General features: G+C 44.7%; 10 protein-coding genes across 10 annotated transcripts; 6 read left to right on the top strand and 4 right to left on the bottom strand. All coding sequences in view use genetic code 12, as the record gives it.

Moving 5' to 3' along the window:
• Positions 1-231: 231 nt before the first annotated feature.
• Positions 232-1,593, bottom strand: CXQ85_005379 (S8 family peptidase; the record flags this gene model as incomplete). The annotated part of the gene is made up of 1 exon (XM_025488975.1): positions 232-1,593. The coding sequence occupies one exon, from the start codon at positions 1,591-1,593 to the stop codon at positions 232-234; it is 1,362 nt and encodes a 453-aa protein (XP_025343291.1).
• Positions 1,594-3,568: 1,975 nt separating this feature from the next.
• CXQ85_005378 (M28 family metallopeptidase) lies at positions 3,569-5,911 on the top strand (the record flags this gene model as incomplete). Its single annotated transcript, XM_025488974.1, has 1 exon — positions 3,569-5,911. One exon carries the CDS (start codon positions 3,569-3,571, stop codon positions 5,909-5,911), a length of 2,343 nt encoding a protein of 780 aa, XP_025343290.1.
• A 2,175-nt stretch (positions 5,912-8,086) lies between these two features.
• CXQ85_005377 (uncharacterized protein) lies at positions 8,087-11,584 on the top strand (the record flags this gene model as incomplete). The annotated part of the gene is made up of 1 exon (XM_025488973.1): positions 8,087-11,584. One exon carries the CDS (start codon positions 8,087-8,089, stop codon positions 11,582-11,584), a length of 3,498 nt encoding a protein of 1,165 aa, XP_025343289.1.
• A 250-nt stretch (positions 11,585-11,834) lies between these two features.
• Positions 11,835-13,373, bottom strand: CXQ85_005376 (aldehyde dehydrogenase family protein; the record flags this gene model as incomplete). The annotated part of the gene is made up of 1 exon (XM_025488972.1): positions 11,835-13,373. The coding sequence occupies one exon, from the start codon at positions 13,371-13,373 to the stop codon at positions 11,835-11,837; it is 1,539 nt and encodes a 512-aa protein (XP_025343288.1).
• A 2,199-nt stretch (positions 13,374-15,572) lies between these two features.
• Positions 15,573-16,709, bottom strand: CXQ85_005375 (alpha-hydroxy acid oxidase; the record flags this gene model as incomplete). Its single annotated transcript, XM_025488971.1, has 1 exon — positions 15,573-16,709. The coding sequence occupies one exon, from the start codon at positions 16,707-16,709 to the stop codon at positions 15,573-15,575; it is 1,137 nt and encodes a 378-aa protein (XP_025343287.1).
• Positions 16,710-17,668: 959 nt separating this feature from the next.
• CXQ85_005374 (uncharacterized protein) lies at positions 17,669-19,108 on the top strand (the record flags this gene model as incomplete). Its single annotated transcript, XM_025488970.1, has 1 exon — positions 17,669-19,108. One exon carries the CDS (start codon positions 17,669-17,671, stop codon positions 19,106-19,108), a length of 1,440 nt encoding a protein of 479 aa, XP_025343286.1.
• Positions 19,109-19,566: 458 nt separating this feature from the next.
• Positions 19,567-20,638, top strand: CXQ85_005373 (uncharacterized protein; the record flags this gene model as incomplete). The annotated part of the gene is made up of 2 exons (XM_025488969.1): positions 19,567-20,139; positions 20,231-20,638. The coding sequence occupies 2 exons, from the start codon at positions 19,567-19,569 to the stop codon at positions 20,636-20,638; spliced, it is 981 nt and encodes a 326-aa protein (XP_025343285.1).
• Positions 20,639-21,751: 1,113 nt separating this feature from the next.
• Positions 21,752-23,932, top strand: CXQ85_005372 (fungal specific transcription factor domain-containing protein; the record flags this gene model as incomplete). Its single annotated transcript, XM_025488968.1, has 1 exon — positions 21,752-23,932. One exon carries the CDS (start codon positions 21,752-21,754, stop codon positions 23,930-23,932), a length of 2,181 nt encoding a protein of 726 aa, XP_025343284.1.
• A 203-nt stretch (positions 23,933-24,135) lies between these two features.
• On the top strand, positions 24,136-25,023 carry CXQ85_005371 (dihydrodipicolinate synthase family protein; the record flags this gene model as incomplete). Its single annotated transcript, XM_025488967.1, has 1 exon — positions 24,136-25,023. The coding sequence occupies one exon, from the start codon at positions 24,136-24,138 to the stop codon at positions 25,021-25,023; it is 888 nt and encodes a 295-aa protein (XP_025343283.1).
• A 95-nt stretch (positions 25,024-25,118) lies between these two features.
• Positions 25,119-26,258, bottom strand: CXQ85_005370 (alpha-hydroxy acid oxidase; the record flags this gene model as incomplete). The annotated part of the gene is made up of 1 exon (XM_025488966.1): positions 25,119-26,258. One exon carries the CDS (start codon positions 26,256-26,258, stop codon positions 25,119-25,121), a length of 1,140 nt encoding a protein of 379 aa, XP_025343282.1.
• Between the last annotated feature and the right edge of the window lie 188 nt (positions 26,259-26,446).

Genomic DNA, 26,446 nt, shown 5'->3' with positions numbered 1-26,446 from the left:
CAGAAAGCTTAATTAGTTTTGCTTTTTTATTTCTTTTTTTTTTCTTTTTCTTTCTACACTCTTTACCAGCTTTTCTGTAAAGTTGTGGCAACTTGTCCTTCAAGACCTCAAAGAGATGCCCCTGGTAGAGAAAGAAGTGTACTATTTCATTCAGTAATATCAAAGGCCTTCAATGGGCTACTTTTGGCTATATAGAACTGCCTCAGCCTTAGTTCCTCATCCAGCATCTCCTTAATTCTCGCCCCAGAACTCAAGTGGGTTAGCTCCACCGTTGTAAGCGAGGTAGTTTGGTGTTCCTTCTGGAAGACCCTTGATAACTCCCTTAGTGGCATACTTGAGGAACTGAGTCTTGAGATCGCTTGGCTTGATAGTATCTATGCTAAACTCAGAGTTCAGGTCAGGGTGCAAAGAGATGAAGTATGCAAGCAATCCCGACACATGTGGAGCAGCGAAAGAAGTACCACTCTTCTTACTTGGCGACCACAAACGACCCACAGATTCGATTCTTTCACCAGGAGCATGGATATCCACACATGGGCCGTAGTTAGAAAACCAAGTCTTAGTGTCGTTCTTATCAACTGCACCAACAATGATTGCCTTCGTCTTGGGAAGAGAGTAAGAGCACACTTCAATGTCCTTGTTACCGGAAGCTGCAACAACATGTACGCCAACATCGATCAATGCATCCACACCTTTAGTTACCAGCGAAGCAGTAAATCCCTGGATTGACAAATTCAAAACGGAACCTTTGTAGCCCTTTGGTTTATCTGCCACCGTTTTCATGTGGTCCTTGTAGACATAGTCAAGACCTTGGAGCAAGTGAGAGGTCTGAATGTTTCCAACCATACTGGTGATATCAACAGCAATAATCTTGACTTGCTTGGCAACACCATACGTCTTGGAGCCAATTGTACCAGCCACATGGGTACCGTGGCCCATAATATCACCATGGTTATATGGAAACACAAGAGCAGTTCCGTATGAGGCTCTACCTTGGAACTCTCTGTCCTGGTACTTGATTCCTGAGTCAATAACATAAGCAGTCACACCCTTACCGCCATCAGTGTCGTAAACGTATTGTGGATCATCAACCTTTTCACGAGTGGAAAGTCTACGAAGACCCCAAGGAGCATTCTTCTGCGTCTCGACGCTGGCAAGCTCCACTACTTCGTCTTCCTCGACGTGGTCCACCAAGGGGTTCTCTTGGATCTCCTTCAAGGCCTCAGTACTGAAGTATCCCAGGTAACCTTTGACAGAAGCGAAATCGAAGAACTTCAAACCTTCCTCTTCCTCCTCTGGAACCTCTTCTTCTCTCTTTGAGTTCTTCTCAACAAGATCAGTAATCCAAGCAGAATCCTGTTCTCTTTCTTCATCAGTGACGTCATCATTGTAGATAACAACGTATCTAGAAGGAGCTGGAGTTAACACTCTGAGCAAAGGAGCTGGTCCGTCTTCTCTCTTTGATGGACGAGTAGCACTGCCTGGTGTCTCTATCTCTCTAGAGACGATATCTTCCTCCCCGTTCAAGGGAATAACAGCACCAAGAGCCTGGCTTGCAAGCAAAAGCGAAGCAGAGAAGGTCAAAAACTTCATTGCAAATTATCCTGAAGGACAGATCCACCAGGCGATTAGCTGTACCTTTTATACATATGCCCAGATGAAATCCATTTTAAAGAGAAACTCCTGGCGAGTGCACCTCCGCTTTCAGCCAGTTTTGTGGTTCTTGATGTGGTTACGTTACTTGCGCTTCGGTACTACCAAACATCAACAACAAGTACCACCAATCCCTAAGAATACTTTTAGTGTCAATGTGTTTCTAGAATCAAGTTCTTCAAACCCAAAGTGCTTAATGTATAAATACTAGGGAGGACATCTTTGGATTGACTTGGTGTCCATCAGGCTCGACCCCGGAAGAAAGGTGCCAAGATGCGCAGAAACACCTAAATACGTCAAATGAGAATGTTTATACAAACTAGATAAGAACGAAAAGAGTCATGAATACGAGTCAGAATAAGTGAAGTCTGTTGGCTTATAGAGAGCTATAAGCGAGGCCAACATTGAAAGACCAATCTTAAACGCATTCATCTTTCGTTTGTAAGGCCCCGCAACCACCAATGCGGTTTCTCTGAGAGTTTCCGCTAGAGGTACAAAAACGCTCTTTGTAATCACTCTCCTCCATTCAGGCGTGATAGAAGGAGATACATCTAACCCCAGCAATGTGAATCCCTAGCCATTGACAAACCTATTCGTCTGAACACCGAAGTGCATAAGCTAACCGGATTTAGTCATGGGCGGTACGCAATGCTTGAATCACCCGGTTAATTCTTCTACCTAAGAGCATTACGTGCTTTCTAGGCATTTTGTGTCACTTTCTTGAGGTTTCGACAGGCCTTTTCGGACGACGTTGCCAAGTTACAGGAGTTCCCTCGGCAACGTCACACTGTCCACATATAGACTGGTCCACTACAATTTGTGACATCTCCTTTCATGTACTCTAACGCCTTGCTGTGTTTTCCTCTTTTGCTTGTGTTGGTAAGCAACCTTGGCCTTAGCGGTGTCAAAAGTGGGTCGGGTTTCTAGTATTACGTGTAGTGGGATCAAGTTCAATGATGGGGCCGTAGAATACAATGAAGTCTAAGAAATCCTGAGTTACTTCCATATCCTACCTGCTGGAATACCCAGATTTCACCTTCAGTAGACAAATCCAGATCATTGAAAATCATCGATGCTTTGTGGAATCTGGTTATGAATGGTCACAGATCAATGTTGTATTGCCGTTACCGGCCTTTCTCTGAAACTTGCTTCTTCTGGGCTCCATATGAGTGCAAAACCGTTGAAGCCCTTCATTTGGAATTTCTTTGCTTGATTTTGTGTTATCCACTTGTGCCTTCTTCTGCCTCCTTTTCCATGGTTGCCTGGAGAAAACCGTAGGCCATGGCAAATGGCCTTCTACTACATCTCCTCTTTCCTTTAAGCCCTTTGTCGTAGTATAAAACGCAAAAGATGTCCTAACACTTGCTCGATGTGGAAGCAATATTGCCGAACCAAGCCTGTAAGCCATTAGACAACATATAGTCGTTAATTCCACTTCAAAAGGACATTCTACGTCTCAAAATTTCCCAAAACCTCATCAAAACAAGTCTTACGTCAATTACCTATTTTTTAATGGATTTTGAAATTTTTCAAAAAAACGTACTTTCCAATTTTCACTTATTTTTCAATTATTCTACCCCAGATCTCACTTTATGCGCATTTCTTCCAATATTACACACCAACTATGAACGTCCATGAAGCAACACAAAATAACCAAAATAACCCTAAAAACCACAATAATGAATTCAAAAAGCAACCATGTAAATTCCTTTCCCAACCAGACCTCTTCCCCTGCCCAAACTCATTTTCCACGTTTATTCCTTTATCAGTACCGATAAGGAGCCCGTGGGATGGGTGCGGCGCGGATCTGCAGCTCTGAACATCAGAACTATCCGTCTTTCAATCCATATCCATAAGAACTACAATAATCTACCATGGAAAAGGAATACTTGGTATTAAGGCCAAAGAGAAGGTCATGGCAGAAGTTGGGCAAGTTAATTGTTCTTCTCTTTTCGTTGGTTCTTCTTTTGTGAGACTTGATCCTTTCTTTGCTTCTAGGGAGGTGGAGGACCCCGTGGGAGTTGTCTTGCAAGCATTGGAACAGAACTATGCCCGCAATTGGTCTTCTGTTTATACTGCCGAGAAGCATTTGGCGGGTACAAATTATGGTTTGGTGGATTTCACGAGAAAGAAGTTCAAAGAGTACGGCGCCAAGGCTTCTGTGGATACCTACAAGGTGCTCTTGAGTTACCCAGAAAGCCATGCATTGAAGCTTTTGGATAAGAATGGGGATATTGAGTATACGGCACCTCTTAAGGAGGACGAGTTTGAGGAGGATCCTACGTCTGTTGGGAACGATACTGTGCCTACGTTCTTGGGCTTTGCTGCCAATGGAAACGTCACTGCGGAATATGTGTATGTCAATTACGCTTCGAAGAAAGATTTCGAGTGGTTGAAAGAGAACGGAATTGAGGTCGAGGGCAAGATTGCAGTTGCTCGTTATGGTGGTCTCAATCGTGGTCTTAAGGTCAAGTTTGCTCAAGACTATGGTGCTGTGGGTGTCCTTATTTATACGGATCCTGGCGATGACGGGGATATCACTTCTGCAAACGGGTATAAACAGTACCCTAAGGGTCCAGCTCGGGCGGAAAGCTCTGTGCAAAGAGGAAGCGTCATGTTCTTGGGAGGAGAAGGTGCCACTCCTGGAGACCCAACCACTCCTGGGTACGCCTCAAAAGGAGACGTTGAACGCCACGATCCTCACCATAGTATTGGCACTATTCCTGCGTTACCGGTTTCGTACAGAGATATCAAGCCTATCCTATTAAAGTTGAATGGTCACGGCGAGAAAACTCCTAAAGAATGGAAAGGCGGCTTCGATGGTATTGATTATACCACTGGGCCTAATTCAAAGGCCAAGTTGAACTTGTATAACAACCAGACTTACAAGATCACGCCTATTTGGAATGTTTATGGTGAATTTGAGGGCGAATCAAAAGATGAGGCTATCTTGATCGGCAACCATCGGGATGCTTGGATCAAGGGAGGAGCAGGCGACCCCAACTCAGGTTCTACTGTACTTGTTGAAATTGCCAGAGCTCTCGGTGAACTTCAAGACAAGGGGTATAAGTTTAAAAGAAGCATCATCTTACATAGCTGGGATGGCGAAGAGTATGGGCTTATTGGCTCTACTGAATATGGAGAATATGCAGCTAAGAGATTGCAAAAAGATGTGGTTGCATATATCAATACTGATGTCGCCGTGCAAGGATCATATTTATCTTTAAGTGCTTCACCAGTATTGAACAGGGTTTTAAGAAAGGTTGCAAGCTGGGTACCTTACCCCGGAGGAAAGGAAGGCTCACTTCACGACCACTTTATTAAAGAAAAAGGTGATATCATCAGAAATTTAGGATCCGGATCAGACTACACAGTGTTCCTCGAGCATTTGGGCATTCCCTCGGCAGATATTTCCTTTCGTCCAGCAAAGAATGACTCAATCTACCACTACCATTCCAACTATGATTCCTTCCATTGGATGGACAATTTTGGTGATAAAGGCTTTGTCTTTCACAACGTGATGGCAAAGTACCTTAGTCTTTTGGTGTTAGAGTTATCAAAACATAAAGTCATTGAATTCTCTTTAAATGACTACGCCAAAGATTTGCTCTTTTATTTTGGCTTGGCCGAGGACGCTGTTCCAGAATCATGGCTTGACAGAGATGTTCCAAGTCTGGCGGTTTCGAAGTATGTTTTGATTGATAAAACCAACAATCATGTCGTCCAAAAAGCAGCACAGTCATACTACTATGATAACAGCATTTTTGCCTTCACTGAGCTCTTGCAGCCTTATCAGTGTAAGCACATGAGAACGATGTTAATGATGGACGCGCTGCATCATAAGATACTCAAGTTTGGTGACGTCTTGAGACATACCAGGGAGCAGTTGGAAAATTTGGAGAAGAAGAGTTTGTTGTTTGATGCCGAAAGTGCTGCCTTACAGAAGCGCTACGATGACAGAGCCAACTTACACTGGTGGGAGAAAATAAGACTCTACTTCGATATCAAGCACCAGAACAACCTCATCCAGTATTTCGAGAGAAACTTTTTGTATGAGGAAGGCCTCGACAAGAGGCCTTGGTTCAAGCATATTGTGTTTGCCGCAGGAAGGTTTACGGGGTATGCTGGTCAAACATGGCCTGGAATCAGAGAAGCCATCGAGGACGAGAACCTTGAGAACACAGTCAAGTGGCTTGGTATAGCTGCGCAAACAGCCAAGAGAGTTTCTTCCGGATTGGATAAGGTTCTGGGAAAATAACAATTTGGCGGTGCTAATGTCTTTTTAGTCGGCGTTACCAAGGCTCTTTGATATTTCGTGTTTCATTCCTCTTTTATGTTTACGAAATTCACGGTACGAAGAAAAATAACCCGAGAAACTGACGTGTAGAAAGATCCTTCAAGGAATAGCCAAGGAAAACTCCCCACTTTGCAATTCTTCACGCTTGGATGACTGACTGTGTCAAGAATTTGGGAAAGCTTCGCGTCCGTGATCCTACAACTATAACATTGTCCATCATTTAGTTACGATTGTTCGTACTATGGAATAAGGACTCTTTCAGAAGACGAAGACGGAAAGTCAGAGACTACTTTTATGCCCTCAAAGGATTTAATGTAGGGGTACATTGTTCCTTCAGAAATATCATACTCTCACTGGCCAAAAGCTGCAGCAATAGCGGGTTATGATTTATCTGCTTGGATAAAGTTTCTATTACTTCTATCCCTAAGGCGACCCAAAGTCGACCCTTGTCATTGGCTCGTTGGCGGATACCCAAAAAACCGAGAAAAAGAGGAGCGGTCAAAAGCTCTAAGCCTTGCTTTGGCGACGCAAATTTAACGAAAACAAAGGCCTAGCGAGCAGATCAGGGGCTTGGAGAAGGTTGCTGCCAGGTGCTGTGCCCCCACAGACCATTCTGGACGGATCTGCCAAGCCTTCGCCAGCATCCGTACTAAAAATCAGTCCCTCAAAGAAGAAAGGTGAAACCATTGTTCTGTGAATGGAGATGTACTCTATACGCAAAAGGGTAAACTACACTTGGAAATCAACCCCAACCATTGCCATGGCAATTCTTATTTCTGCAGGAGTTTCTAGTTGCCAACAGCCTGTGGTCAGCAAGTGTCCTTGAGACTTGGTTTCTTGAGAAAAAGAAGAATCCTTGGAAATGGGAATCACTAGCATGAGAACTTCCACTACATGTATACGGTGGGAAGTTTGTTCGATGAGCCTCACTACTTCTCTGGATATTTCCGAAGGAGAAATTTTTGCCGAAATCTTTACTTATTAGGCAAGTGGTCTTCTATATTCCATCGGTAGGACCCTGAAACAAAATAACCGAGCATCTATGCCTGCCATACACCTTGCATGCATAGGAGAGATGGAAGATGCATCTGTTGAGATCCTTACCAGATCTTCTAGGAATGCTTGGAAGGTGGCAGTTGGAAGTGTAACTGTAGGGCTTAAAGGGTGAGAAACAGAACCGAATGAACCTACTGAAGTTACCGATTCCACTTGTATAAGTATGAGGTGGTGTTTATTGATGTCGGTGTATTTATCAACCGAACTGAGCCATTCCAGGCTTTGAATCCCATTCATGTCACCCTTACAACGAACACCAAAATGATTGCTACTGCTTTCTAAGTCTAATCATGATATCACGTATGGTGATCCTGAAACGGTAGCTACTTGTCCGTAAAGATTGAATGACGCATCTTACACAAGTCCATCTGTGGGGGCACTTACTCAATGCATCAAACCAGTATGTGATACCAAGAACTTATGTTTTGGTTGACTCAATGAACAATCATGTATTGAGTTATTGAGCATTTTGTGACTGTCTGCTTCCACGCTGAAAACCAAGCATATGAATTATTCTCCGCTCTGGATACGGGAAGAACATTCTAAAATGCATGGGAATAAAAATAAATCTGTTCAAGAAATACTTTTGGGCGTGCAGCATGCTGATTCATTGGCAGCCAAGCTATCGAACTCTTCAAGAGACGCCCAAGAGCTTCCAGAGCAATAGAAGTCGGGCATGTCAGATACAAACTTCCAAGTACGACACGGTCTAATTCCGTCAACGTGGATACATGCATTTTCTTCTAAGCAAGCGTATCTTTTGATTGTAACAAACTTTATTGGTTGTTGCATTATGTATGTTTGTCAGGCAAGAACGGTCACTCAGAAAGAGGAAGCGGTGAAACCATTTATGGAGAGGTCGCCTCTTTTTTCAATGGACTTGCTGCAATAGGGATAAGGATGCATCAAGTAAGTCCTTGTAGTGCAAGCTTTCCAAGAGTTCAGTGCTTCACAACCAAGAGCCGGTTCGAGTTGAAGAATCCCTTGACTAAGGGATACAATCCACGGACCAAAGTAGCAGGCCAAGGTATAAAGATAGAGCAATTCTCTTCAAATTCATGAATCTTTAACTACTAAATCATGGTCGAATTGAGTCAATACTTTTGGCTCACTTTAGCCCTTTTCATTGCCAAATCGTTGGCGGTGGTGATTGATGAGAATACAATCACCATCGACCCAGTGAACCTTTCCATTGGCGATCTTACTATCTTGCCTGATGTGTACTATTCTATCGTGAATAATGCTGCCACTTCTATCACCGGTAGTTTGGATAACCAGGGTGGATTCTATGTTACATCTACCGACAGCAGCTTGACAGCTTCGGTATCTCTTGTTTCTGGCTCAATCCATAACTCTGGTGAATTAGCATTCAATTCTTCACGTTCGTTGCAGTCGAGCTCTTACAACTTGAATGCTGTGGGTGACTTCATCAATACCGGCGACATGTGGTTTGGTATTAGCGGCTTTGCTTTGGCACCTATCAACCTTGGTTCAACTACCAACTTTGAGAACCATGGAAGAATCCACTTTGTTCAGTCCGATGGCAACCCATCCGATGTCAGAATTAACCAGGCTGCTGGTCGTGTTGATAATGACGGTACTGTTTGTGTTACAAACATGCACTGGATCCAGACTGCTTCTATTGAAGGTGGTGGATGTATCAATGTTCGTGAAAACGCCAGATTCCAAGCCCAGGCAGACCCTTGGGAAGTGCTGACCAACCAAACCATTTACCTTTCTACGCCTGATTCCACCTTCTCCGTTTCTGGTTTGTCTGGTAGCATTTCTGGGGACAAGACTTTCTACATTGTTGGCTTCGGTGGAGGAAATGTCATCAGAATTGGCCTTGGCTTTGACAACTTCAACTACTACGAGGATGTCTTGACTCTTTCTTCTAGTTTGGGTACTTTCAGCCTTCGTTTCCATATTGGTCCTGGCTACTCGAACCAAGACTTCTCTACCAATGGCCGTGGCGACGCTGGTACCGAAATTATCTACAATGGTGAATACTCTGGAAGCGTTCCTGATGTTTGTCAGTGTGAAGACTTCCCTGACCCTCCAGTGGATGATGATGAGCCAACCGAATCCGATATGACCAGCTTCACCACTACTTGGACGACCACTGACTCTGACGGCGAGCCAACCACTGATTCTGGCGTTGTCATTGAGACTACTGATTCTGACGGTTCCTTGACCACCACTACATCTACCATTGACCCAGAGGAGAGCCCTGAGCCCACTGGAGAACCTACTGGAGAACCTACTGGAGAGCCTACTGACGTTACTACCTGGACCACAACTGATTCTGATGGCAACCCTACCACCGAATCTGGTGTCGTTACTGAGACTACAGACTCAGATGGCTCTTTGACGACTACTACCTCTACTATCCCACCTGAGGAGTCTCCAGAACCAACTGAAGAACCAACTGATGACGGCTCTTATACTACTACTTGGACCACTACGGACTCAGACGGTAACCCAACTACTGATTCAGGTGTGGTGATTCCTACTACCGATTCAGATGGAGAGGCTACTACTACGACTTCCACGATCCCACCTGAAGAATCCCCAGAGCCTACCGATCAAGATACCACTACTTGGACTACCACTGATTCTGATGGAAACCCAACCACTGACTCTGGTGTCGTGATCACCACTACTGATTCAGATGGAGAACCAACTACCACAACATCTACTATTCCTCCTGACGAGTCGCCAGAACCTACTGATTCTTACACCACTACCTGGACAACGACCGACTCTGATGGAAACCAAACGACTGATTCGGGAGTTGTGATTCCTACCACGGACTCAGATGGGGAACCAACAACTACTACTTCGACCATCCCACCAGGAGAGACTCCAGAGCCAACTGATTCTTATACTACTACCTGGACAACTACTGATTCGGACGGCAATCCTACCACTGATTCTGGCGTTGTGATTACAACCACCGACTCTGACGGTGAGCCTACTACATCTACTTCGACTATTCCACCAGGAGAGACGACAACCTGGACTACCACCGACTCTGATGGTGAGCCTACTACTGATTCTGGTGTTATTATCACTACTACTGATTCTGACGGAGAGCCAACCACCAGTACTTCCACTTTCCCACCTGAAGAAACTGATGGCGAGACTACGACTTGGACTACAACAGATTCAGATGGAAACCCTACTACCGACTCTGGTGTTATTATTACTACTACCGACTCCGATGGCGAACCAACTACAAGCACTTCGACTTTCCCTCCTGAGGAAACTACTGACGGTTACACCACAACTTGGACGACGACGGACTCAGACGGGAATCCTACTACTGATTCAGGTGTGGTGATTACCACCACTGATTCAGATGGCCAGCCTACAACCACCACTTCTACTTTCCCTCCTGACGATACTACTGACGGATATACTACTACCTGGACCACTACTGATTCTGACGGAAACCCAACTACCGATTCAGGCGTGGTTATTGAAACAACTGATTCTGATGGTTCGTTGACTACTTCTACATCTACCTTCCCAGACACCACTCCAGATCCTACTGGACCAACTACAATCCCAACTACTTGGACCACCACCGATTCAGATGGTCAGCCAACCACAGAATCTGGAGATGTTATCGTTACAACCGATTCTGACGGATCCTTGACTACTACGACTTCCATTATCGAAGACGACGGTGTTGCTCCAGATCCTACTGACTTTACTACTTACCCAACCACCTGGACCACTACAGATGCTGATGGTAGCGCTATCACTAAGTCTGGCGATGTGATTGTCACTACTGGACCTGATGGCTCTTTGACGACTATGACTTCCAAGCACGACCCTAGCGACTTTACTTCCTACACTTCTACTTGGACAACTACCGATGATAAGGGTGATCCAGCCACCAAGACAAAGGTGGTGATTGTTACTACTTGTCCTGACGGGTCTTTGACCACCAAGTACAAGCCAAAGGAGACTACGTCCACCGTGACCAAGACAGACGACCATGGCCATGCTATCACCAAGACCATCGTCATTTGTGAAACCGAGGACAAGCAGGGCCACACAACTACTGTTACGTCTATCTGTCCTGACACCACCACGGAGACTTACACTAAGGATGATGGCGCTGTGACTACTGTGACTGCTAAGGTTATCAAGACCATTATCAAGGGTGTCGCTACTACTTACACCAAGCCAGAGTACGAGAAGACGTATGTGACTACTTATAAGTCTACCAAGGACGATGGAGATGTTATCACTAAACTGGACGATGTGGTTGAGAAGACTGACACTGAAGGACGTACTGTCACCAAGACCATCACCAAGGATGGTGAGTACACCAAGCCAGGCAAACCAGACCATCCAGAGGATACTCATGTTCCTCCAGAGGAGACTGATGTTCCACCAGAGCCTACTACTCCAGAAGAACAACCACCTGAGACTACGGATGCTTATGAAACGACACCTCCAGGTGAGGCTGCTCCTTCTATTACCACTCCATTTGAAGGTGCTGGTTCGCTTCCAAAGCTTGGTGTGACTTTGTTGCTCCCACTTGGTCTTCTTGCACTTTTCTAAGGATACCACTTACCCTTATTTCTTTCGCTTCATGGACATTTTACCGGTCTTCGCTTTGATAGGGCCGGCTTTCTAACCAAAAATACCCTTTTCATTTAGCTTTTTGCTTTATACTTCTCGCAAATCATTTCATACTTCGATATATTAATTTCATAACTTTATCTACATGTGTTTCGTAAAAGCAAAGTTAAATATATACTGGAAACAACTTTTTTTTTTATATACTTATTGTGTTGTGGGGGGAGGTTCCTTAAACGTTGGTACCGTCAAGAGGCCATGGGATCTCTTCACCGTAGTTCCAGTGAACAGCCTTGGTTTGGGTGTACTCCTTCAAGCCCTCAATACCCAATTCACGACCGAAACCGGACTGCTTCATACCACCGAATGGCACAGAGTTGCTCAATGCCATGTACTGGTTGCACCAGACAGTACCAGCCTTGATGGCATGAACCATTCTCATACACTGAGAAGCGTTCTGAGAGAAGATACCACCACCAAGACCGTAAGCAGTATCGTTGGCCAACTTGATAGCTTCCTTTTCAGTGGAGAAAGTCTGGACAGCAAGAACAGGGCCGAAAATTTCATCATCGACAATCTTCATACCCTTCTTACATTCAGTGTAGACGGTTGGAATAACAAAGTAACCGTTCTTGAACTTGGCGTCCAACTGGTTCAACTTCTCCTGGCCACCTGTGAGGACCTTTCCGCCCTCTTCTTCACCGTACTTAATGTACTGCTTGACCTTTTCGAATTGGACCTTAGACACGAGAGGACCCATGAAAGTCTTGATGTCACTTGGGTCACCGATCTGGATCTCCTCAATCTTGCGCTTAAGAACCTCCAAGAACTTGTCTTTGATGGTATCCTGAACGAAGAGACGGGAACCAGCACAACAGTCCTGGCCATGGTTGAACAAGATAGCCATACAGACCCAGTTGGCAGTTTGGTCAATGTCGACGCTGTCGAAAACAACCACAGGAGACTTACCACCCAATTCAAGAGTAACCTTCTTCAAGTTACTGCTGGCAGCAGCAGTCATGATCTTACGGCCAGTGACACTCGAACCGGTGAAAGCGACCTTATCAATGTCATGATGGTTGGCAATGGCATTACCAGTAACGGCACCCACACCGTTGACAATGTTCAACACGCCAGGAGGGAAGCCAGCCTTGACAGCCAATTCAGCCAAACGAAGAGCACTCAATGGGGTCTGTTCAGCTGGTTTCATGACAATGGTGTTACCAGCAGCGAGAGCAGGAGCCACCTTCCAAGCAAACATCTGGATTGGGTAGTTCCATGGGATAATCTGACCGCACACACCAATTGGCTCTGGTCTGGTAAATGCCAACTTGACACCTTCCTGCTGCTCAATGGTACGGCCCTCGATCTTATCAGCAAGACCAGCGTAGTAACGAAGACATCCAATGGAGTCCACAATGTCCACGTCACGAGCCATCCAAACAGGTTTACCGTTATCCAAACTCTCCAACTGGGCAAGTTTTTCAATGTCCTGTTCAATCAAGTCAGCCCATTTGTTAAGAAGCAGCGAACGTTCGCCTGGAGTAGAGTTGGTGCCCCAGACGTTTTCAAACGCTTCACGAGCACTAGCCACAGCAGCATCAACGTCCTTTTCAGTGGCAGCACTGATGGTAGCCAAGTCTTCACCCGTAGCAGGGTTAGGCGTAGTCAAGGTAGAACCGTCACTGGCAGCTCTGAACTCGTTGTTGATAAACAATCCGGTTGGAAGGTCAATTGAGGATTTATCGTATAATTCAATTTTCACCGACATGGTCTTTTGATGGAGGCTAGAAAAAAAAATAGAAGAGTACTAATATGAATTACCACTTTATACTCACCAGATAACTGACTCTCGGAAGGGTCCCGTGCCTCTCGGCAAGTGCCCGAAATCGCACCCTTTAGGCCCCCGCGGCAGCTTATCAGTGGGCGGTTGCGAGCCCTTGCAGCGGGGCGTCCCCAGACCTCCATGAAGACAGCGTTTGGGTTTATGTGAATCCCCACTCTGGAGATATTCCGTCGAGGCACGAAGGCCGTGGGGATGAGATGGGGGCTGGGAAATGGCTGGGAATCGGTTGGGGACCGTTGGAGGGAGGTGCACGGGTGTGAAGAGGATATGGTCTGGTTTTGTGCTTTTGTAACTTATTTGCAACCGTCGCGGGATATGGTGTGATTGAAAAACTTAGTGGATGGGTGGTGGTTTGGTGGTTTAGCGGGTGGAAAGTAAGTGGTACAAAAGTGAAGGGACGGTGGAGAGGTGTTGGACTTTGGAGGTTTTTCTGGCTCGGTTTCTGGCTGGGATGGGTTTCTGGATATTTTTTTTTTTTTTTTTTCTTGACGTACCCCAGATTAGTACCTGAGAAGGGTCCAAGGTAAAGCATACTTTAGATGATATATGGCTTAGGGAGAACAACGGCCTTCGCTAAGCCTGATGGTAGCTGATATAATTTTTTAGGCCTTGAATCAGCTATATTGAATAGTATTGGCCAATTAGTATGGGCCAGGAAGAGCATATTTAAAGGATCAGGTCCTTCAGATTGACATTCGTTTACAAAGTAATAAAGAATAGCTCATATATCAGCTCCTACAGCTCACAAAAAGAATTCAAATACGTAACAGTTATAAAGTTATGCCCGAAAGACTAAGGTTGCTCCAAGGTGTGAGACCTTAGGTCACTTTGAAGTCTTTTCCAACGGCAAGACTCAATCAAATAGTTGTTCAGCTTTCTGCAGTTTCGTTTAAAAAACTCCTCCATCACAACTTTCTCGTCAATCCTTGCGGCGGATCGATAAGTTGGATTAGCTAGGCAGATACAAAGTAACAACGCATAATAAGCATCATTGCCAGCATTGTGTAAAAAGGCATAAGGTAAACGCATAAGCAATAAGGCGTTTCCCAAGCTTAGGTATTCCGGACCATGTGTTTGGCATAAAAATGCACTGGTATCTATCGTTCTCGCTTGACCAACATTCACTTTCAACATCGTGAGAACTCTTAGTTCATTAGACAAGCCATGTCCAACGATACAAATACCTTCTCCTCTTGTGTTGTTCTTGCTGTGTTCCAAGATTAATCCGTTTAAAGCTAACTGGACCTGATTTGTAGTCATGCATAAGCTGGTCTTACCATTGAACAGTTTAGCAGTTGTTTTGGCTTTATCGTTAATCTCCTTAGAATGTCTTATGATTATATGAGCCAGTCGAATAAATGGCACTGATGATCCCCTTTGCTCATCGGCAACATACACCGAAACCCCAATTTCACTGACTTCCTTGACACCCTTACTACATCCCTCCATATCAATAGATATAAGAGTATGATTTCCATCGAAAACCGTCTTCATCATAGCAGCTAAATTCACACTCTTTTCTGATTTTATCAAACCCAGTTGATTTAGTTGATGAAGATATTCATCTATCGGATGTACCGTCTCTGTTTGCTCCTCCTCAGTGGAATGTTTACCATTTGGAAGGGGATCTTCATCTGAAACTTGGTGAGTGGTAAAATGCTCTTCAATATCCTCTTCTTCTAATTGGATGCTTCTGCTTCCATGACATGGAAAACACGATATGTGGCTCCAAATGCTTCGAAAAACACTCCACATGCAAAGTTTTGGTCAAGTTGGGGGATGCTTATTGATTTTGCGCTGAAGCCTACTTCACTTGGAACTAAATAAGCATTTTTTATGATCTGCACTTCGCTGTTGTCTCAAGTATCATCCTCGTCAAGTCCAAATAGGAACTTCCCTCAAACCCAGTTGAAACATTATTTAAACGCCAGAAACAAAAAAAAAAAAAAAAAAAAAAAAAAATAAGAAAGGTAACAAAAGCAAGTATAACTAATGAAAAAAATCAATACGCACAAGGTTCATTGGGTGGCTTCTCGAGGTTTTTACTAAGTTGGTATGACAGTAAGTTTATTTAATCTTTATTCACAAACAGTATATTTAAGGCCTAATCATATATGGCATTCATCAGAGCTTAGATGACAAAGTAACCGACAAGCGATGAATGGCACCGTCAGGACCCATTCTGGCCAAGTGCTGAGGCGTAATGTCCTCTACTCGAGCACAACCCATGAGGGCCATCACCACCTTGAATTCGTCATGGAGAATATCAAGAGCAAGACTCACTCCCTTCTCTCCATTATAAGCAAGTCCCCATAATGGGACTCTTCCAACCCAGCAATGGTCAGCGCCCAAAGCCAAGGCTTTGAAGATATCACTGCCTCTTCTAATACCTCCATCAATATGAACAGGAATTCTGCCCTTAACTGCAGCCACAACTTCGGGGAGGGCATCCAACGTAGACATGGCACCATCAAGTTGTCTTCCACCGTGGTTGGAAACAAGAATACCGTCAGCACCAGCGTCAACAGCAGCAGCAGCATCTTCAGCGGTGAGAATACCCTTCAACCAAATTTGCATGTTGGTCTTTGACTTAAGGTATCTAACGTATTCCCAGGTAAGCGAAGGGTGGTACTGGGTTCTATCGTCGTCACTTACCATATTAGTGCTGTTGATCCAAGGGTAGCTGGGGAAGTTGAGGTGGTCAGGAAGTCTAAAGCCGTTTCTCATTTCGTTTAATCTTCTACCGAGCCAAGGACAATCCACACTGATGAAAAGCGCTTTATAGCCAGCAGCTTCAGCGTTTTTAATAATCAACATATTAGTAGGATCATGTTTCACCACACTCAACTGTTGTCCATAAGCGTTAGGGCTATCCTTACCCTGATCAATGACATCCTTTGATGAGGAGTTGGACCAGCTGGAAAGAATCATGTTTACGCCCTTTTTAGCAGCAGCTCTAGACGTACCAAGCTCAGCATCTGGGTGAGCCATGCCGTGGTTGGCAGCTGGCGAAATGCCCAATGGGAACGCAACTTTTGCACCCAAACAGGTGGTACTAGTATCAACGTTACTGACATCGACCATCACACGAGGACGAAGTCTGTAGCGATCATAAGAGCTTTTGTTTTCAGCCAAGGTAGTGAGATCCATAGATCCACCGCTATAGAAATCACGGGCCATAGGCGTAAGCTTTTCATTTGCAGCCGCCTCCAAGTCTGCGATACAGTGTACGTTTTCGTCGTAAGTCTTAGCTCTGTTCATTAAAAGGTGAGAGATGAAGATAGAGAAACCGGGGAATCCAATTTTTATAGGTTTACATTGACCCCAGGCTGTTTGGTGGTTCCCCACGGTATACTATCGGAGGGTGTCCGACTTCTCGTGAGGGTTCCGAAGCGCATACTGATAAGGTCTAAGAAGAACCAAAGCGAAAAAAAGAAAGGAAAGAGAGAAAACAAAGAGAAACTGCAACGTCCAAGAAAACCCGGCAAAACTCGAAATCCCATAATTCCAAAATACCCAAATTCCAAAAATCCCCCCATGTTCCATTTTCCATCGTCTGACGAGAAAAAAGTGAAAAAAAAAGTAACCAACCTCGCATGCGGCAAAACCAATGCTCTCACGTAAATGGCTAGTACCGCCATGTCTACAGACCCAGCAGGCGACGAAAAACAGCCAAACGCCAAATGCCCAGACATGCCAAAAAAAAATCACATCAGTTAACGGCAACACCAAAAAAGCCTCCAAGATGCCGTGGAAAAGAAAAGAAAAAATAAAAGGAAAAGTACCGAAATTACATTTCCGTTGATGCTGGACTTTCCATTTCATTGTTGTTTTCTTCCCCTGGACATTCCTTTCACGTCGTTTGCCTTTTCTTCTCCACTTAGTTCTTTGTTTTTTTCCCTCACTTCCACAGATCTGGAGCCTTTTATGTGGGTTTTACGAGTGAAAAAATGGAAAGAAAACGCCCCACTGCGCGACCTCAAATCGCCGCGGATCAGGCCCGAATTCGATAACCGCTGCCGAGACACCTAATCTATGTTACTCCACTGGGCCATCTGAAGCACTATTATGTCATTATCGATGTTACACGTCCGCGAGGGGAACGGTACGATTTGGGCTGCTGGGCTGGGAAATCACGGTTGGGCTGATGTTGTATAAAAGCAGATGGGGTGGGTTTTTTTTCTTGTGTAGGTAGTGCTTTTTTTTTGCAACCATTTAGTATGTCTGACATAGAAAAGAAGAAAGGTGATGTGGTGATTTCGCCACAAATAAGTCGGTTCAGTGAGTTTGATACTGGCGAACATAACGTGTTTGTGGTTCAGGAAGAGGGCCCGGACTTTCGTGGTGTCACTTGTTTCGGTGCTGCCGTGTTGATTGCAAAGGCCCAGTTTGGTCTTGGTGTGCTTGGAATCCCACAAACGTTTGTCGCTTTGGGCATTGTTCCTGGGCTTATATGTCTTTTGGCGCTTTGTGCTTTGAGTACTTGGACTGGGTACATTGTGGGCCAGTTTCGTCTTAATCACCCTCAGGTGTATAGTATTGGAGATGCGGCTGAGATCATGTTTGGCAAGGTTGGAAGAGAAGTCATGGGTGGAGCTTTCTGGCTTTACTATGCGCTTGTGTATGGCGCTTCTCTTCTTACTTTGTCTATTGCTTTTAACACTTTGAGTGAACATGCTGTTTGTACGACTGTGTGGGTCGCTATAGGTGCCGTGGTGACGTTTGTCCTCGGTACGTTGATCAGAACCATGAAGGTCATGTCTTGGTGTGGCTATATCGCTCTTGCCTCGGTTTTCATCAGTTCCTGGATTGTCGCTATCGCTTGTCTTACTCAGGACACTCCAGATGCTGCTCCAAAGACTGGTCCTATCGATAAGGCTATTGCAGCAGTTGCCACAGGCCAGCCATTTTCGGTCATTGCCAGTGCCATTGGTGTTCAGCTTTTGAGTCTTTGTGGAACTGCTGCTTACTTTAATATTCACTCAGAAATGAGAGACCAGAAACAATACAACAAGTCGTTGTTCATGGGCCAGGGTTTTGTCATTGTCAACTATATCATTCTCGCCTGTATGATTTATGGAAAAGTCGGAGTCTACGTTACTTCTCCGGCATTAGGGTCGGCCGGTCCACTCTTCCAGAAAATCGGCTACGGCGTGGCTCTTCCAGGTTTGCTTTTCTCCTGTTTCTTCCATGCCCATTTGGCTGGTAAGTACGGTTTGGTTCGTATCCTCCGAGGAACACAGCACCTTCAAAAGAACACTTTCACTCACTGGTTTACTTGGCTTTCCATGATGACTATCGTCATTTTGTTTGGATTTGTTATTGCCAGTGCCATTCCATTTTTCAATGAGTTGTTGGCGCTCATGGCCTCGTTGATCGGGTCAAGCTTTACGCTTATTCTTCCTGGCTTTTTAGCTTCTTACCAAATGAGCAAGTACTTCAGGGTCGAAGGTGACAGTACTTTGGCTTGGATGAGCAACTTGAAGCAGAGATGGAATAAGACATTATCAAACAAAATCACTTCTGCTGTCGCTGTGTTGGCGATTGTTCTTGGTATCTTTATCTTGGGAGCTGGTACGTATGGAGCTGTCCAGTCCATTATTGATAACTACAACAATGGCGTTGTCTCTGGCGCCTTCTCTTGTGACGACAATAGTTAGTCACATCATTTGTTTTACGAATTACGTTTATGAAATGAACTTTACATGTATAACTTATCTGTAAGCACTAGAAACTTCATGTAGACTTTGCCCAACCATCACCGAGACCCTTACTCCTTAAAAAACCAATGGCCAGGGTCCTCTTTTCTTCTATTTTTCCCCTTGTCTATTATTTTTTAAATCTGAATTCTTGGCTGGGTTCCATTTGTTCCCCGTCTACGGTCTCCGTCTACGGTCTCCGAACCCTTATCTTCGGGTCCTTTCCGGTAGCCAGCGGAAGTGTTCCGGCGACGCATACCTACTAAAAGATACTACCCCAATAAATCAAGATATCGGGATCGTTATCGCGTTCTGACGTCTTCAAAGGGGTATGTTGGAGGCTATTAATTTCAGGCTGGAAAGATGCTGCTTTGCCTCCATATCTTTAAATACTCGTACTTTCTATTTTACTGTAGAGCATGTCTGAATCAAAGAAGGGTCCAAGCGTGGTGGTTTCGCCACAACTTAGCCACACAAGCGAAGATGAACTCCATACTGGAGAGGATAATGTCTTTGTGGTTAAAGAAGAAGGACCAGACTTTCGTGGAGTTACGTGCTTTGGAGCAGCTGTCTTGATAGCTAAGTCTCAGTTTGGCCTAGGAGTACTTGGGCTCCCACAAACCTTCCATGCATTAGGCTTTGTTCCTGGCCTTATAAGTCTAATAGTTCTTTGCAGTATAAGTACATGGACAGGATATGTTGTGGGAAAATTCAGGATTCGTCATCCACATGTCTATAGTATTGGCGAAGCTGCTGAAATGATGTTTGGCAGCGTGGGAAGAGAGTTTATGGGTGGAGCTTATTGGCTATTCTATGCTCTCTGCTACGGTGCCTCCGTTCTTACATTGTCCATAGCGTTCAATACTTTAAGTGAACATGCTATTTGTACAACGGCTTGGGTAGGTATTGGTGCCATTATAACCCTTATACTCGGTACGGCAACAAGGACTATGAAAGTCATGTCGTGGTGTGGATACCTTGCGATTGCGTCTGTTTTCATTAGGTGTTTCATGTTTCTTCCAGGCACATTTAGCAGGGAAGTATTGTTTGGTACGTCTTCTTAGAGGGACGCTACACCTTCAGAAGAACTCTTTCGTTCATTGGTCGACTTGGGTATCTATGATGACCATTGTAATTGTATTTGGGTTTGTCATTGCAAGTGCAATTCCTTTCTTTAATAACCTTTTGGCACTTATTGGCGCTTTGCTAGGAACCAGCTTTACTCTTATTGTTCCTGGCTGTTTGGCGTTGTACGAAATGAGTGGGTACGAGAAGAAGAATGGTGACTCTACACTCATGTGGATAAGTAGCTGCAAAAACAGATGGAAAGTAAGTCGGAAGAACTACATCACCTTGTTTGTTGCAACCTTTGCAATTGTTTTTGGAAGCTTTATACTAGTATCAGGAACCTATGGTGCTGTGCAATCCATCATGGATGCTTATGAGAACGGAACAGTTTCAAGGGCGTTTGATTGTGCTGATAACAGTTAGGAATTTACGAGAGAATTTATCTAGCGAATGAATAAGTATCTTTACTCTTGTAATCATCTAGATACTTATTCAAGCATTACTTCTTTTTATTGATAAGTATCATGATTAAACAAAGAAAAGTTAAGTAAAATATAATTGCCCTTTCAGAAACCAAAGTTCATCTGTGTATTCCGGCGTACTTGAAATGCCTGTAGCCCCAGGGTCTTTAGCAACCATAGAACGCCACCGTGCAAATCGTGCATACTACTTTCTTTTCAAATAGTTTATAAGAAACTGGGAAACTATCCTAGAAATCAGCCTTCTGAGTACTTTGCCAATGACATGGTGAACTTAGATTATGTTGCAAGCATAGAGAGTGATATTCTACGCAACATCATTATATATGAAATCGATGAAGATCGTAACAGAACATTCATTCTCGAATTAATCACAGATAAGCTAGACTATCCCACTAGGGTAAGGATCACCCATGCCACAAGCCTAGCCCGGTGCATTCTTTCAAGTGGAGGTGAGTTTTCCAGTCTAAGCTTCCCTGGGTTCAGTTTAGAGAGGAACAGAAGGGTTTTATCTAGTATCTGTTAATACAAAGACGAAGAAAGCCAATCTGTGTTGATAAAAGCAAATGTAGTAAGCTCTAAGGAATAACTACATATTAAGTGGAAAAGAGGCACTAGCCACTTGAAGATAGACTGTCCTTCTCCGCAACGCCATGTAACGAAGACACAACTTCAACGTACCAGCCCCAGTTTTCGACTTCATTTAAATATCCCTAGTAAAACCACCAAAAACACAATATCCCCATTTAGTAGCCACCACTGGACTACCCAACATTGGTGGTATTTGGGTAGCTGGACGCGTCCATACATTAGCGCAGCGAGTGGAAATTCCGCTTCCCTGGCTGCAAATGCCCATCTCTACATCCGTGCCTCCACTATCTACCCCACAAAGATAGTGATTTTTCAACAAAGCCCAAATGGATTCTTGGGTCAAAAGGGCATGTCGTCCTCCGTTCCACAGCGTCTAAGGGCTTGCCAGAGATGCCGAACACGAAAAACAAGATGTGACCACGCCCTTCCTTCATGTTCAGGGTGTACAAAGGCTGGAGTTCCATGCATGAGCGATGATAAGACGCTAGGGAAGAACTTGACTAGGGCAGAGGCGGTGGCATTGGAGCAGAGAATTCGGCAGTTATCTGAAAACTTCCAAAGTCAGGATTCAAACGTGCAAACAGAGCAGACGGAAAGTTCGGGAGAGGGCGAGGCCCAGAGACCTAAGAAGCGTAAGATATCAGTAGGCTCTGCCAGTAGTGAAGATCTGGAGTCTGAAACCAGCGATAACGAAAACCAGTATAATGGGCTTAACACGCTTCTAGGTACGGCGATTTCAGAGTATGGAAGCTCTCACGTAAGCGAGGATATTCGTGGAGAGATCAGACGGTACTCCCATTCGTTTACTCCCCAGGGTGCCAGGGAAACGTTCATTGCAACGGAAAACTTGTCTATTGGAAAATTGGGAAGAGACTTTCTTAAAGCTCTGCGGAAGAATACTGTTAGAAATAGGGCCACCGATATTACTGCCTACGATATGGGTATTTTGAAGAGAGTATCTAGACGGTACTTTACCTGGATCAATAGTGCCTACCCAGTGATGCACGAAACACAGTTCTACGAGCTTCTAGAGCTGTGCCATGGCTCTGGAGGTACTGCTTCAAAGGTGTCGTTATTGCAAGTGAAGATCGTTATAGCCATAGCTTTGGCATCTATAAGTCGACCTCACCTTTCGACGTCTGAGCTTGGCCATAGTGCTCATGCCTTTTGGAAGTCAGCTACAAGGCTCCTCGCAGCGTCTATAAGTGACGCTCCAGGCCTTGTTCAGCTTCAGATATCATTACTTTTGTTGCAGTATACTCTTCTAGTTCCCAAAACAGGCAACCTCTGGCAACTTGCTGGCTCGGCAATGAGATGTGCAACGGAATTGGGTATTTACGCTGAGCCCACTCCAGGAAAACATGTTGAGCCATTGACTCTCGATCTTCGTCGTCGCCTTTTTTGGACATGCTATTGCATCGATAGGACTCTCAGTACTATTATGGGACGTCCTAGCAGTATTCCTGACGAATGGATCAGTTCAGAAATGCCTTCGTTGGTGGAGGACTCACTTATTACCATAGACGGAATACAGTCAGGCCCTACATGTCATTTAAAAATTGCCCTCATCCATCACGTTCACATTTGCCGTTTACAGTCAGAGATCCATGGTAGACTCTACGCCCCAGGACACAACTCAAGGCTTGACCAAGAGAGTCTTTCAAAGTGGACATGGCATACATACGACCAGCTAAGAGCATGGCGTCAATCACATGTATATCCCACTCCATTGATCACTAAAGAATGGACAGAATTTCAATTTCATATTGCTGTCGTTCTTCTTTTGAGACCTTCTCCAAATAGAGCTACGCCAACTTTCGAGGAGCTTCATGTTGCTTTCCATTCAGCTGGACAGGCAATGAACCTTGTTAAAATAATGCACCGAGAAGCTTCCGCTGTCTTCGGTTGGTTAACAGTCCAGAGTCTCTTCATGTGTGGTTTGACCTACATTAAGTATCTTCGAACACTTTGCAATGGCAACGAAACACATTTGTGCAAGCCGTTTGTTGAAATCATTCTTGAAGTCCAAGCATGTACTTCGATGCTTGAAACATTATCGGCATTAGATACTGGTGATCACGAACAGATACGAAACGTATTTGAACTAGCTTCTTCAAACGTTCTTCATGAACTAGCCAACTCATGCGACGTTGCCAGTCAGTCCAACAAAGATAACGAGTGTATTTGGGATCTACTTGCCAAATCCTCTAATTCTTCACTACAACGGCCCACAAACATCCAAGGAAGCCCCATCGAGGTACAAAAAGAGTCTAGCATTCTTTTCATTTCGAAGCTTCAAGAAAGAGACAACTCACTTATGGACGATGAACATTTCTACCAACATGATGTGGATGCTAATTCAACTTCTGGGTACACCCATTCTCGAAGGTACGAGAGTGCAATGACCAGCGATTCCCAAGGTGCCATTGCTACAAGAACCTGGAATAGCTCAGAGGCATCTACAAATCCCCCAATTAACAGAGATGTACCAAGAGATGTTCCATACTTCGACAGAGGGTACCACTCATTCCAGAGCCCTGGAGTGTTCGCTTCACCCATGAACGAAGGCATCACTGCCAGCGATCTACCCAACATTCCCGACGATACTAGTGCCGATCTCGAAAGGTGGTTCCTCTACCCTATCTAAGGGGCATTTTCAATTCCGTGGTGGGGCCTTCGGAGGGGTTCCGAAATATGCGATCTTGATACTTCGGACACTATCCGATACCTATTTCGCACCTTATCTTGGTTTCGGAACAGGTCCGTGTGGGGCCGAACAAGCACGAAAGTGACTTATATAAGGCCAATTTCGAAGCTTGTTTGTCTCGATGTAATTCACCATCGAATAACATGTCTCCCAAGATTGAAGGAATTATTGCTGCCGTTGTCACCCCAATGACTGCCGATGCTAAGTCGGTAGACTTGGACAATATCAAGCCTCAGGTTGAGCGTTTGGCTGAAGCTGGCATTCACGGTATTGTTACTACGGGCACTACTGGTGAATTTCCAGCACTTAGCCTTGACGAACACAAGAGCGTTATTAAGGCATATGTGGATGCTGCCAAGGGAAGATTCCCTGTTATCGCTGGTCTTGGCTTCAACAGCACCCAGTTGGCTATTGAAATGGCTCAGTACTCTGAATCGGTTGGTGCTGCTGCTTGCATGATTGTCCCACCATTTTATGATCCACTTCCTTTCAAGTCGCTTTACAAGTTCTACGAGGATGTATGTGGATCAATCAACATTTCTGTGATGTACTACAACTTGCCAGGTGCTACGGGAGTTCACCTTACTGCTGCTCAGTTCAGAGAGTTGTCTAAGATCAAGGGTTTCGACTACATGAAAGATACTTCTGGTAATGCCAAGGAGTTGGCTGATCTCTTGACTAACCCTCCAGATGGCCTTCAGCCATTCAACGGTTGGGATACTCTCACCTTCTTCTCCATGGCACATGGCGCTAAAGCTGGTGTTTGGGGTGTGGCCTCGGTTGTTCCAAAGGAATGCGTTGAGTTGTGGAACACGTTCACCAAGGAGAAGAACTTGGACAAGGCTAGAGAACAGTGGAAATTCCTTTGGGAGGTGAGCGACTTCTTCGAAAGCGTCTGCTACCCTGCTGCTGTCAAGGCTGGTCTTGAGATTGTGGGATCTTCTGCTGGCCCAGTGAGAGCTCCTACCTTGCCATTGGAAAAGAAGGAATACGACAGATTGGCCGAGATTCTCAAGAAGAGAAAGTACTGATGATGTTCCATGTATATATATAAGAAATGGAGTACTAGTACATGATCTATGTAATGCTTCTTGAGTCCTGCAACTCTGTATCAATATTGACACATCTAAAGCTTTGATGGGGTTTTATCCTTCTTTCTGGTTACTCTCTCGATAGCAGGTCTGACTCTAGCCAAGTGCTCTGGCCCGATATCTTCCACTCTGGTCACACCAGCAAGAGCCATGGTGTTACGGAACTCGTCGTGAAGAATGTTAAGAGCAAGAGATACACCTTGTTCTCCATTGTAAGCAAGTCCCCATAATGGAATTCTTCCGACCCAGCAGAAGTCAGCTCCAAGTGCCAAAGCCTTGAATATATCGGTTCCACTTCTGATGCCTCCATCAATGTGAACAGGAATTCTTCCATTGACAGCCTCAACGACTTCAGGCAAAGACTCCAAAGTCGAAATGGCTCCATCCAACTGTCTTCCTCCATGGTTGGACACGATAATACCATCCATGCCATGCTCTACAGCCAATGCAGCATCTTCACCTGTTGCGATACCCTTGATCCACATCTTCAAAGAAGTCTTAGACTTGAGGAACTTGATATATTCCCAGGTAAGATCCATCTTGAGTTGGTGCTTTTCGTCAAGACTAAGCATCCTCTTCTGGGTCATTTCTGGGAAGTTGGGGAAGTTGAGAAATCTGGAGAGATTGAAAGGGTTCTTAAATTCACTGAGTCTTCTTCCGACCCAGGGCGTGTCAACGGTGATGATCACAGCTTCGTACCCACACTCTTCTGCCTTCTTGATAAGGGAAAGGTTTATCGTATCGTCTTTCATCAAGTTTATCTGCTGGCAATATGTGGTTTCGCCTTTACCTTGGTTGATAACATCTTCTAGTGAAGAGTTTGACCAGGTGGAAAGAATCATATTCACGCCTTTCTTGGCTGCTGCTCTGGAAGTACCAAGTTCAGCGTCTGGATGAGCCATTCCATGGCAAGCAGCAGGAGCAATACCCAAAGGAAAAGCATTCTTCTTTCCCATAGAAATAATACTAGTGTCGACTTCGCTAACATCCCTCAACACTCTAGGACGAAACCTATACTGGTCGTACGACGTTTGGTTGTCTTTGAGCGTCACATTGTACATGGACCCGCCATTATAGTAGTCTCTGGTCAGAGGAAGAAGCTTAACTGTCGCAGCCTCTTCCAAGTCTTTGATGGTATGAACTTTGGCATCGTAGGCCACTAAACGATGACTCATGGAAGTGGTATACAGATTTTGTGCCTAAAGAAACGCTGAAAAATTCTTGTAATGTACGGTTGACATAATTCGGCACAAGAGGTCGCTCATCTGCAACGACGCTTAAATGTGATATCTGGCCTCGTAAAGATAAGCTTAATTGGAGCCCTCAGACCAATAAGCAGACACCGAGGAATTTTAGAAGGACA

This window comes from Candidozyma haemuli, assembly GCF_002926055.2.
Source record: "Candidozyma haemuli strain B11899 chromosome Unknown J_2014730914, whole genome shotgun sequence".
Lineage (NCBI taxonomy): Eukaryota > Fungi > Ascomycota > Pichiomycetes > Serinales > Metschnikowiaceae > Candidozyma > Candidozyma haemuli.
The sequence above is the reverse complement of the archived record's forward strand: the minus strand, read 5'-3'. Positions and strand labels throughout refer to the sequence as shown.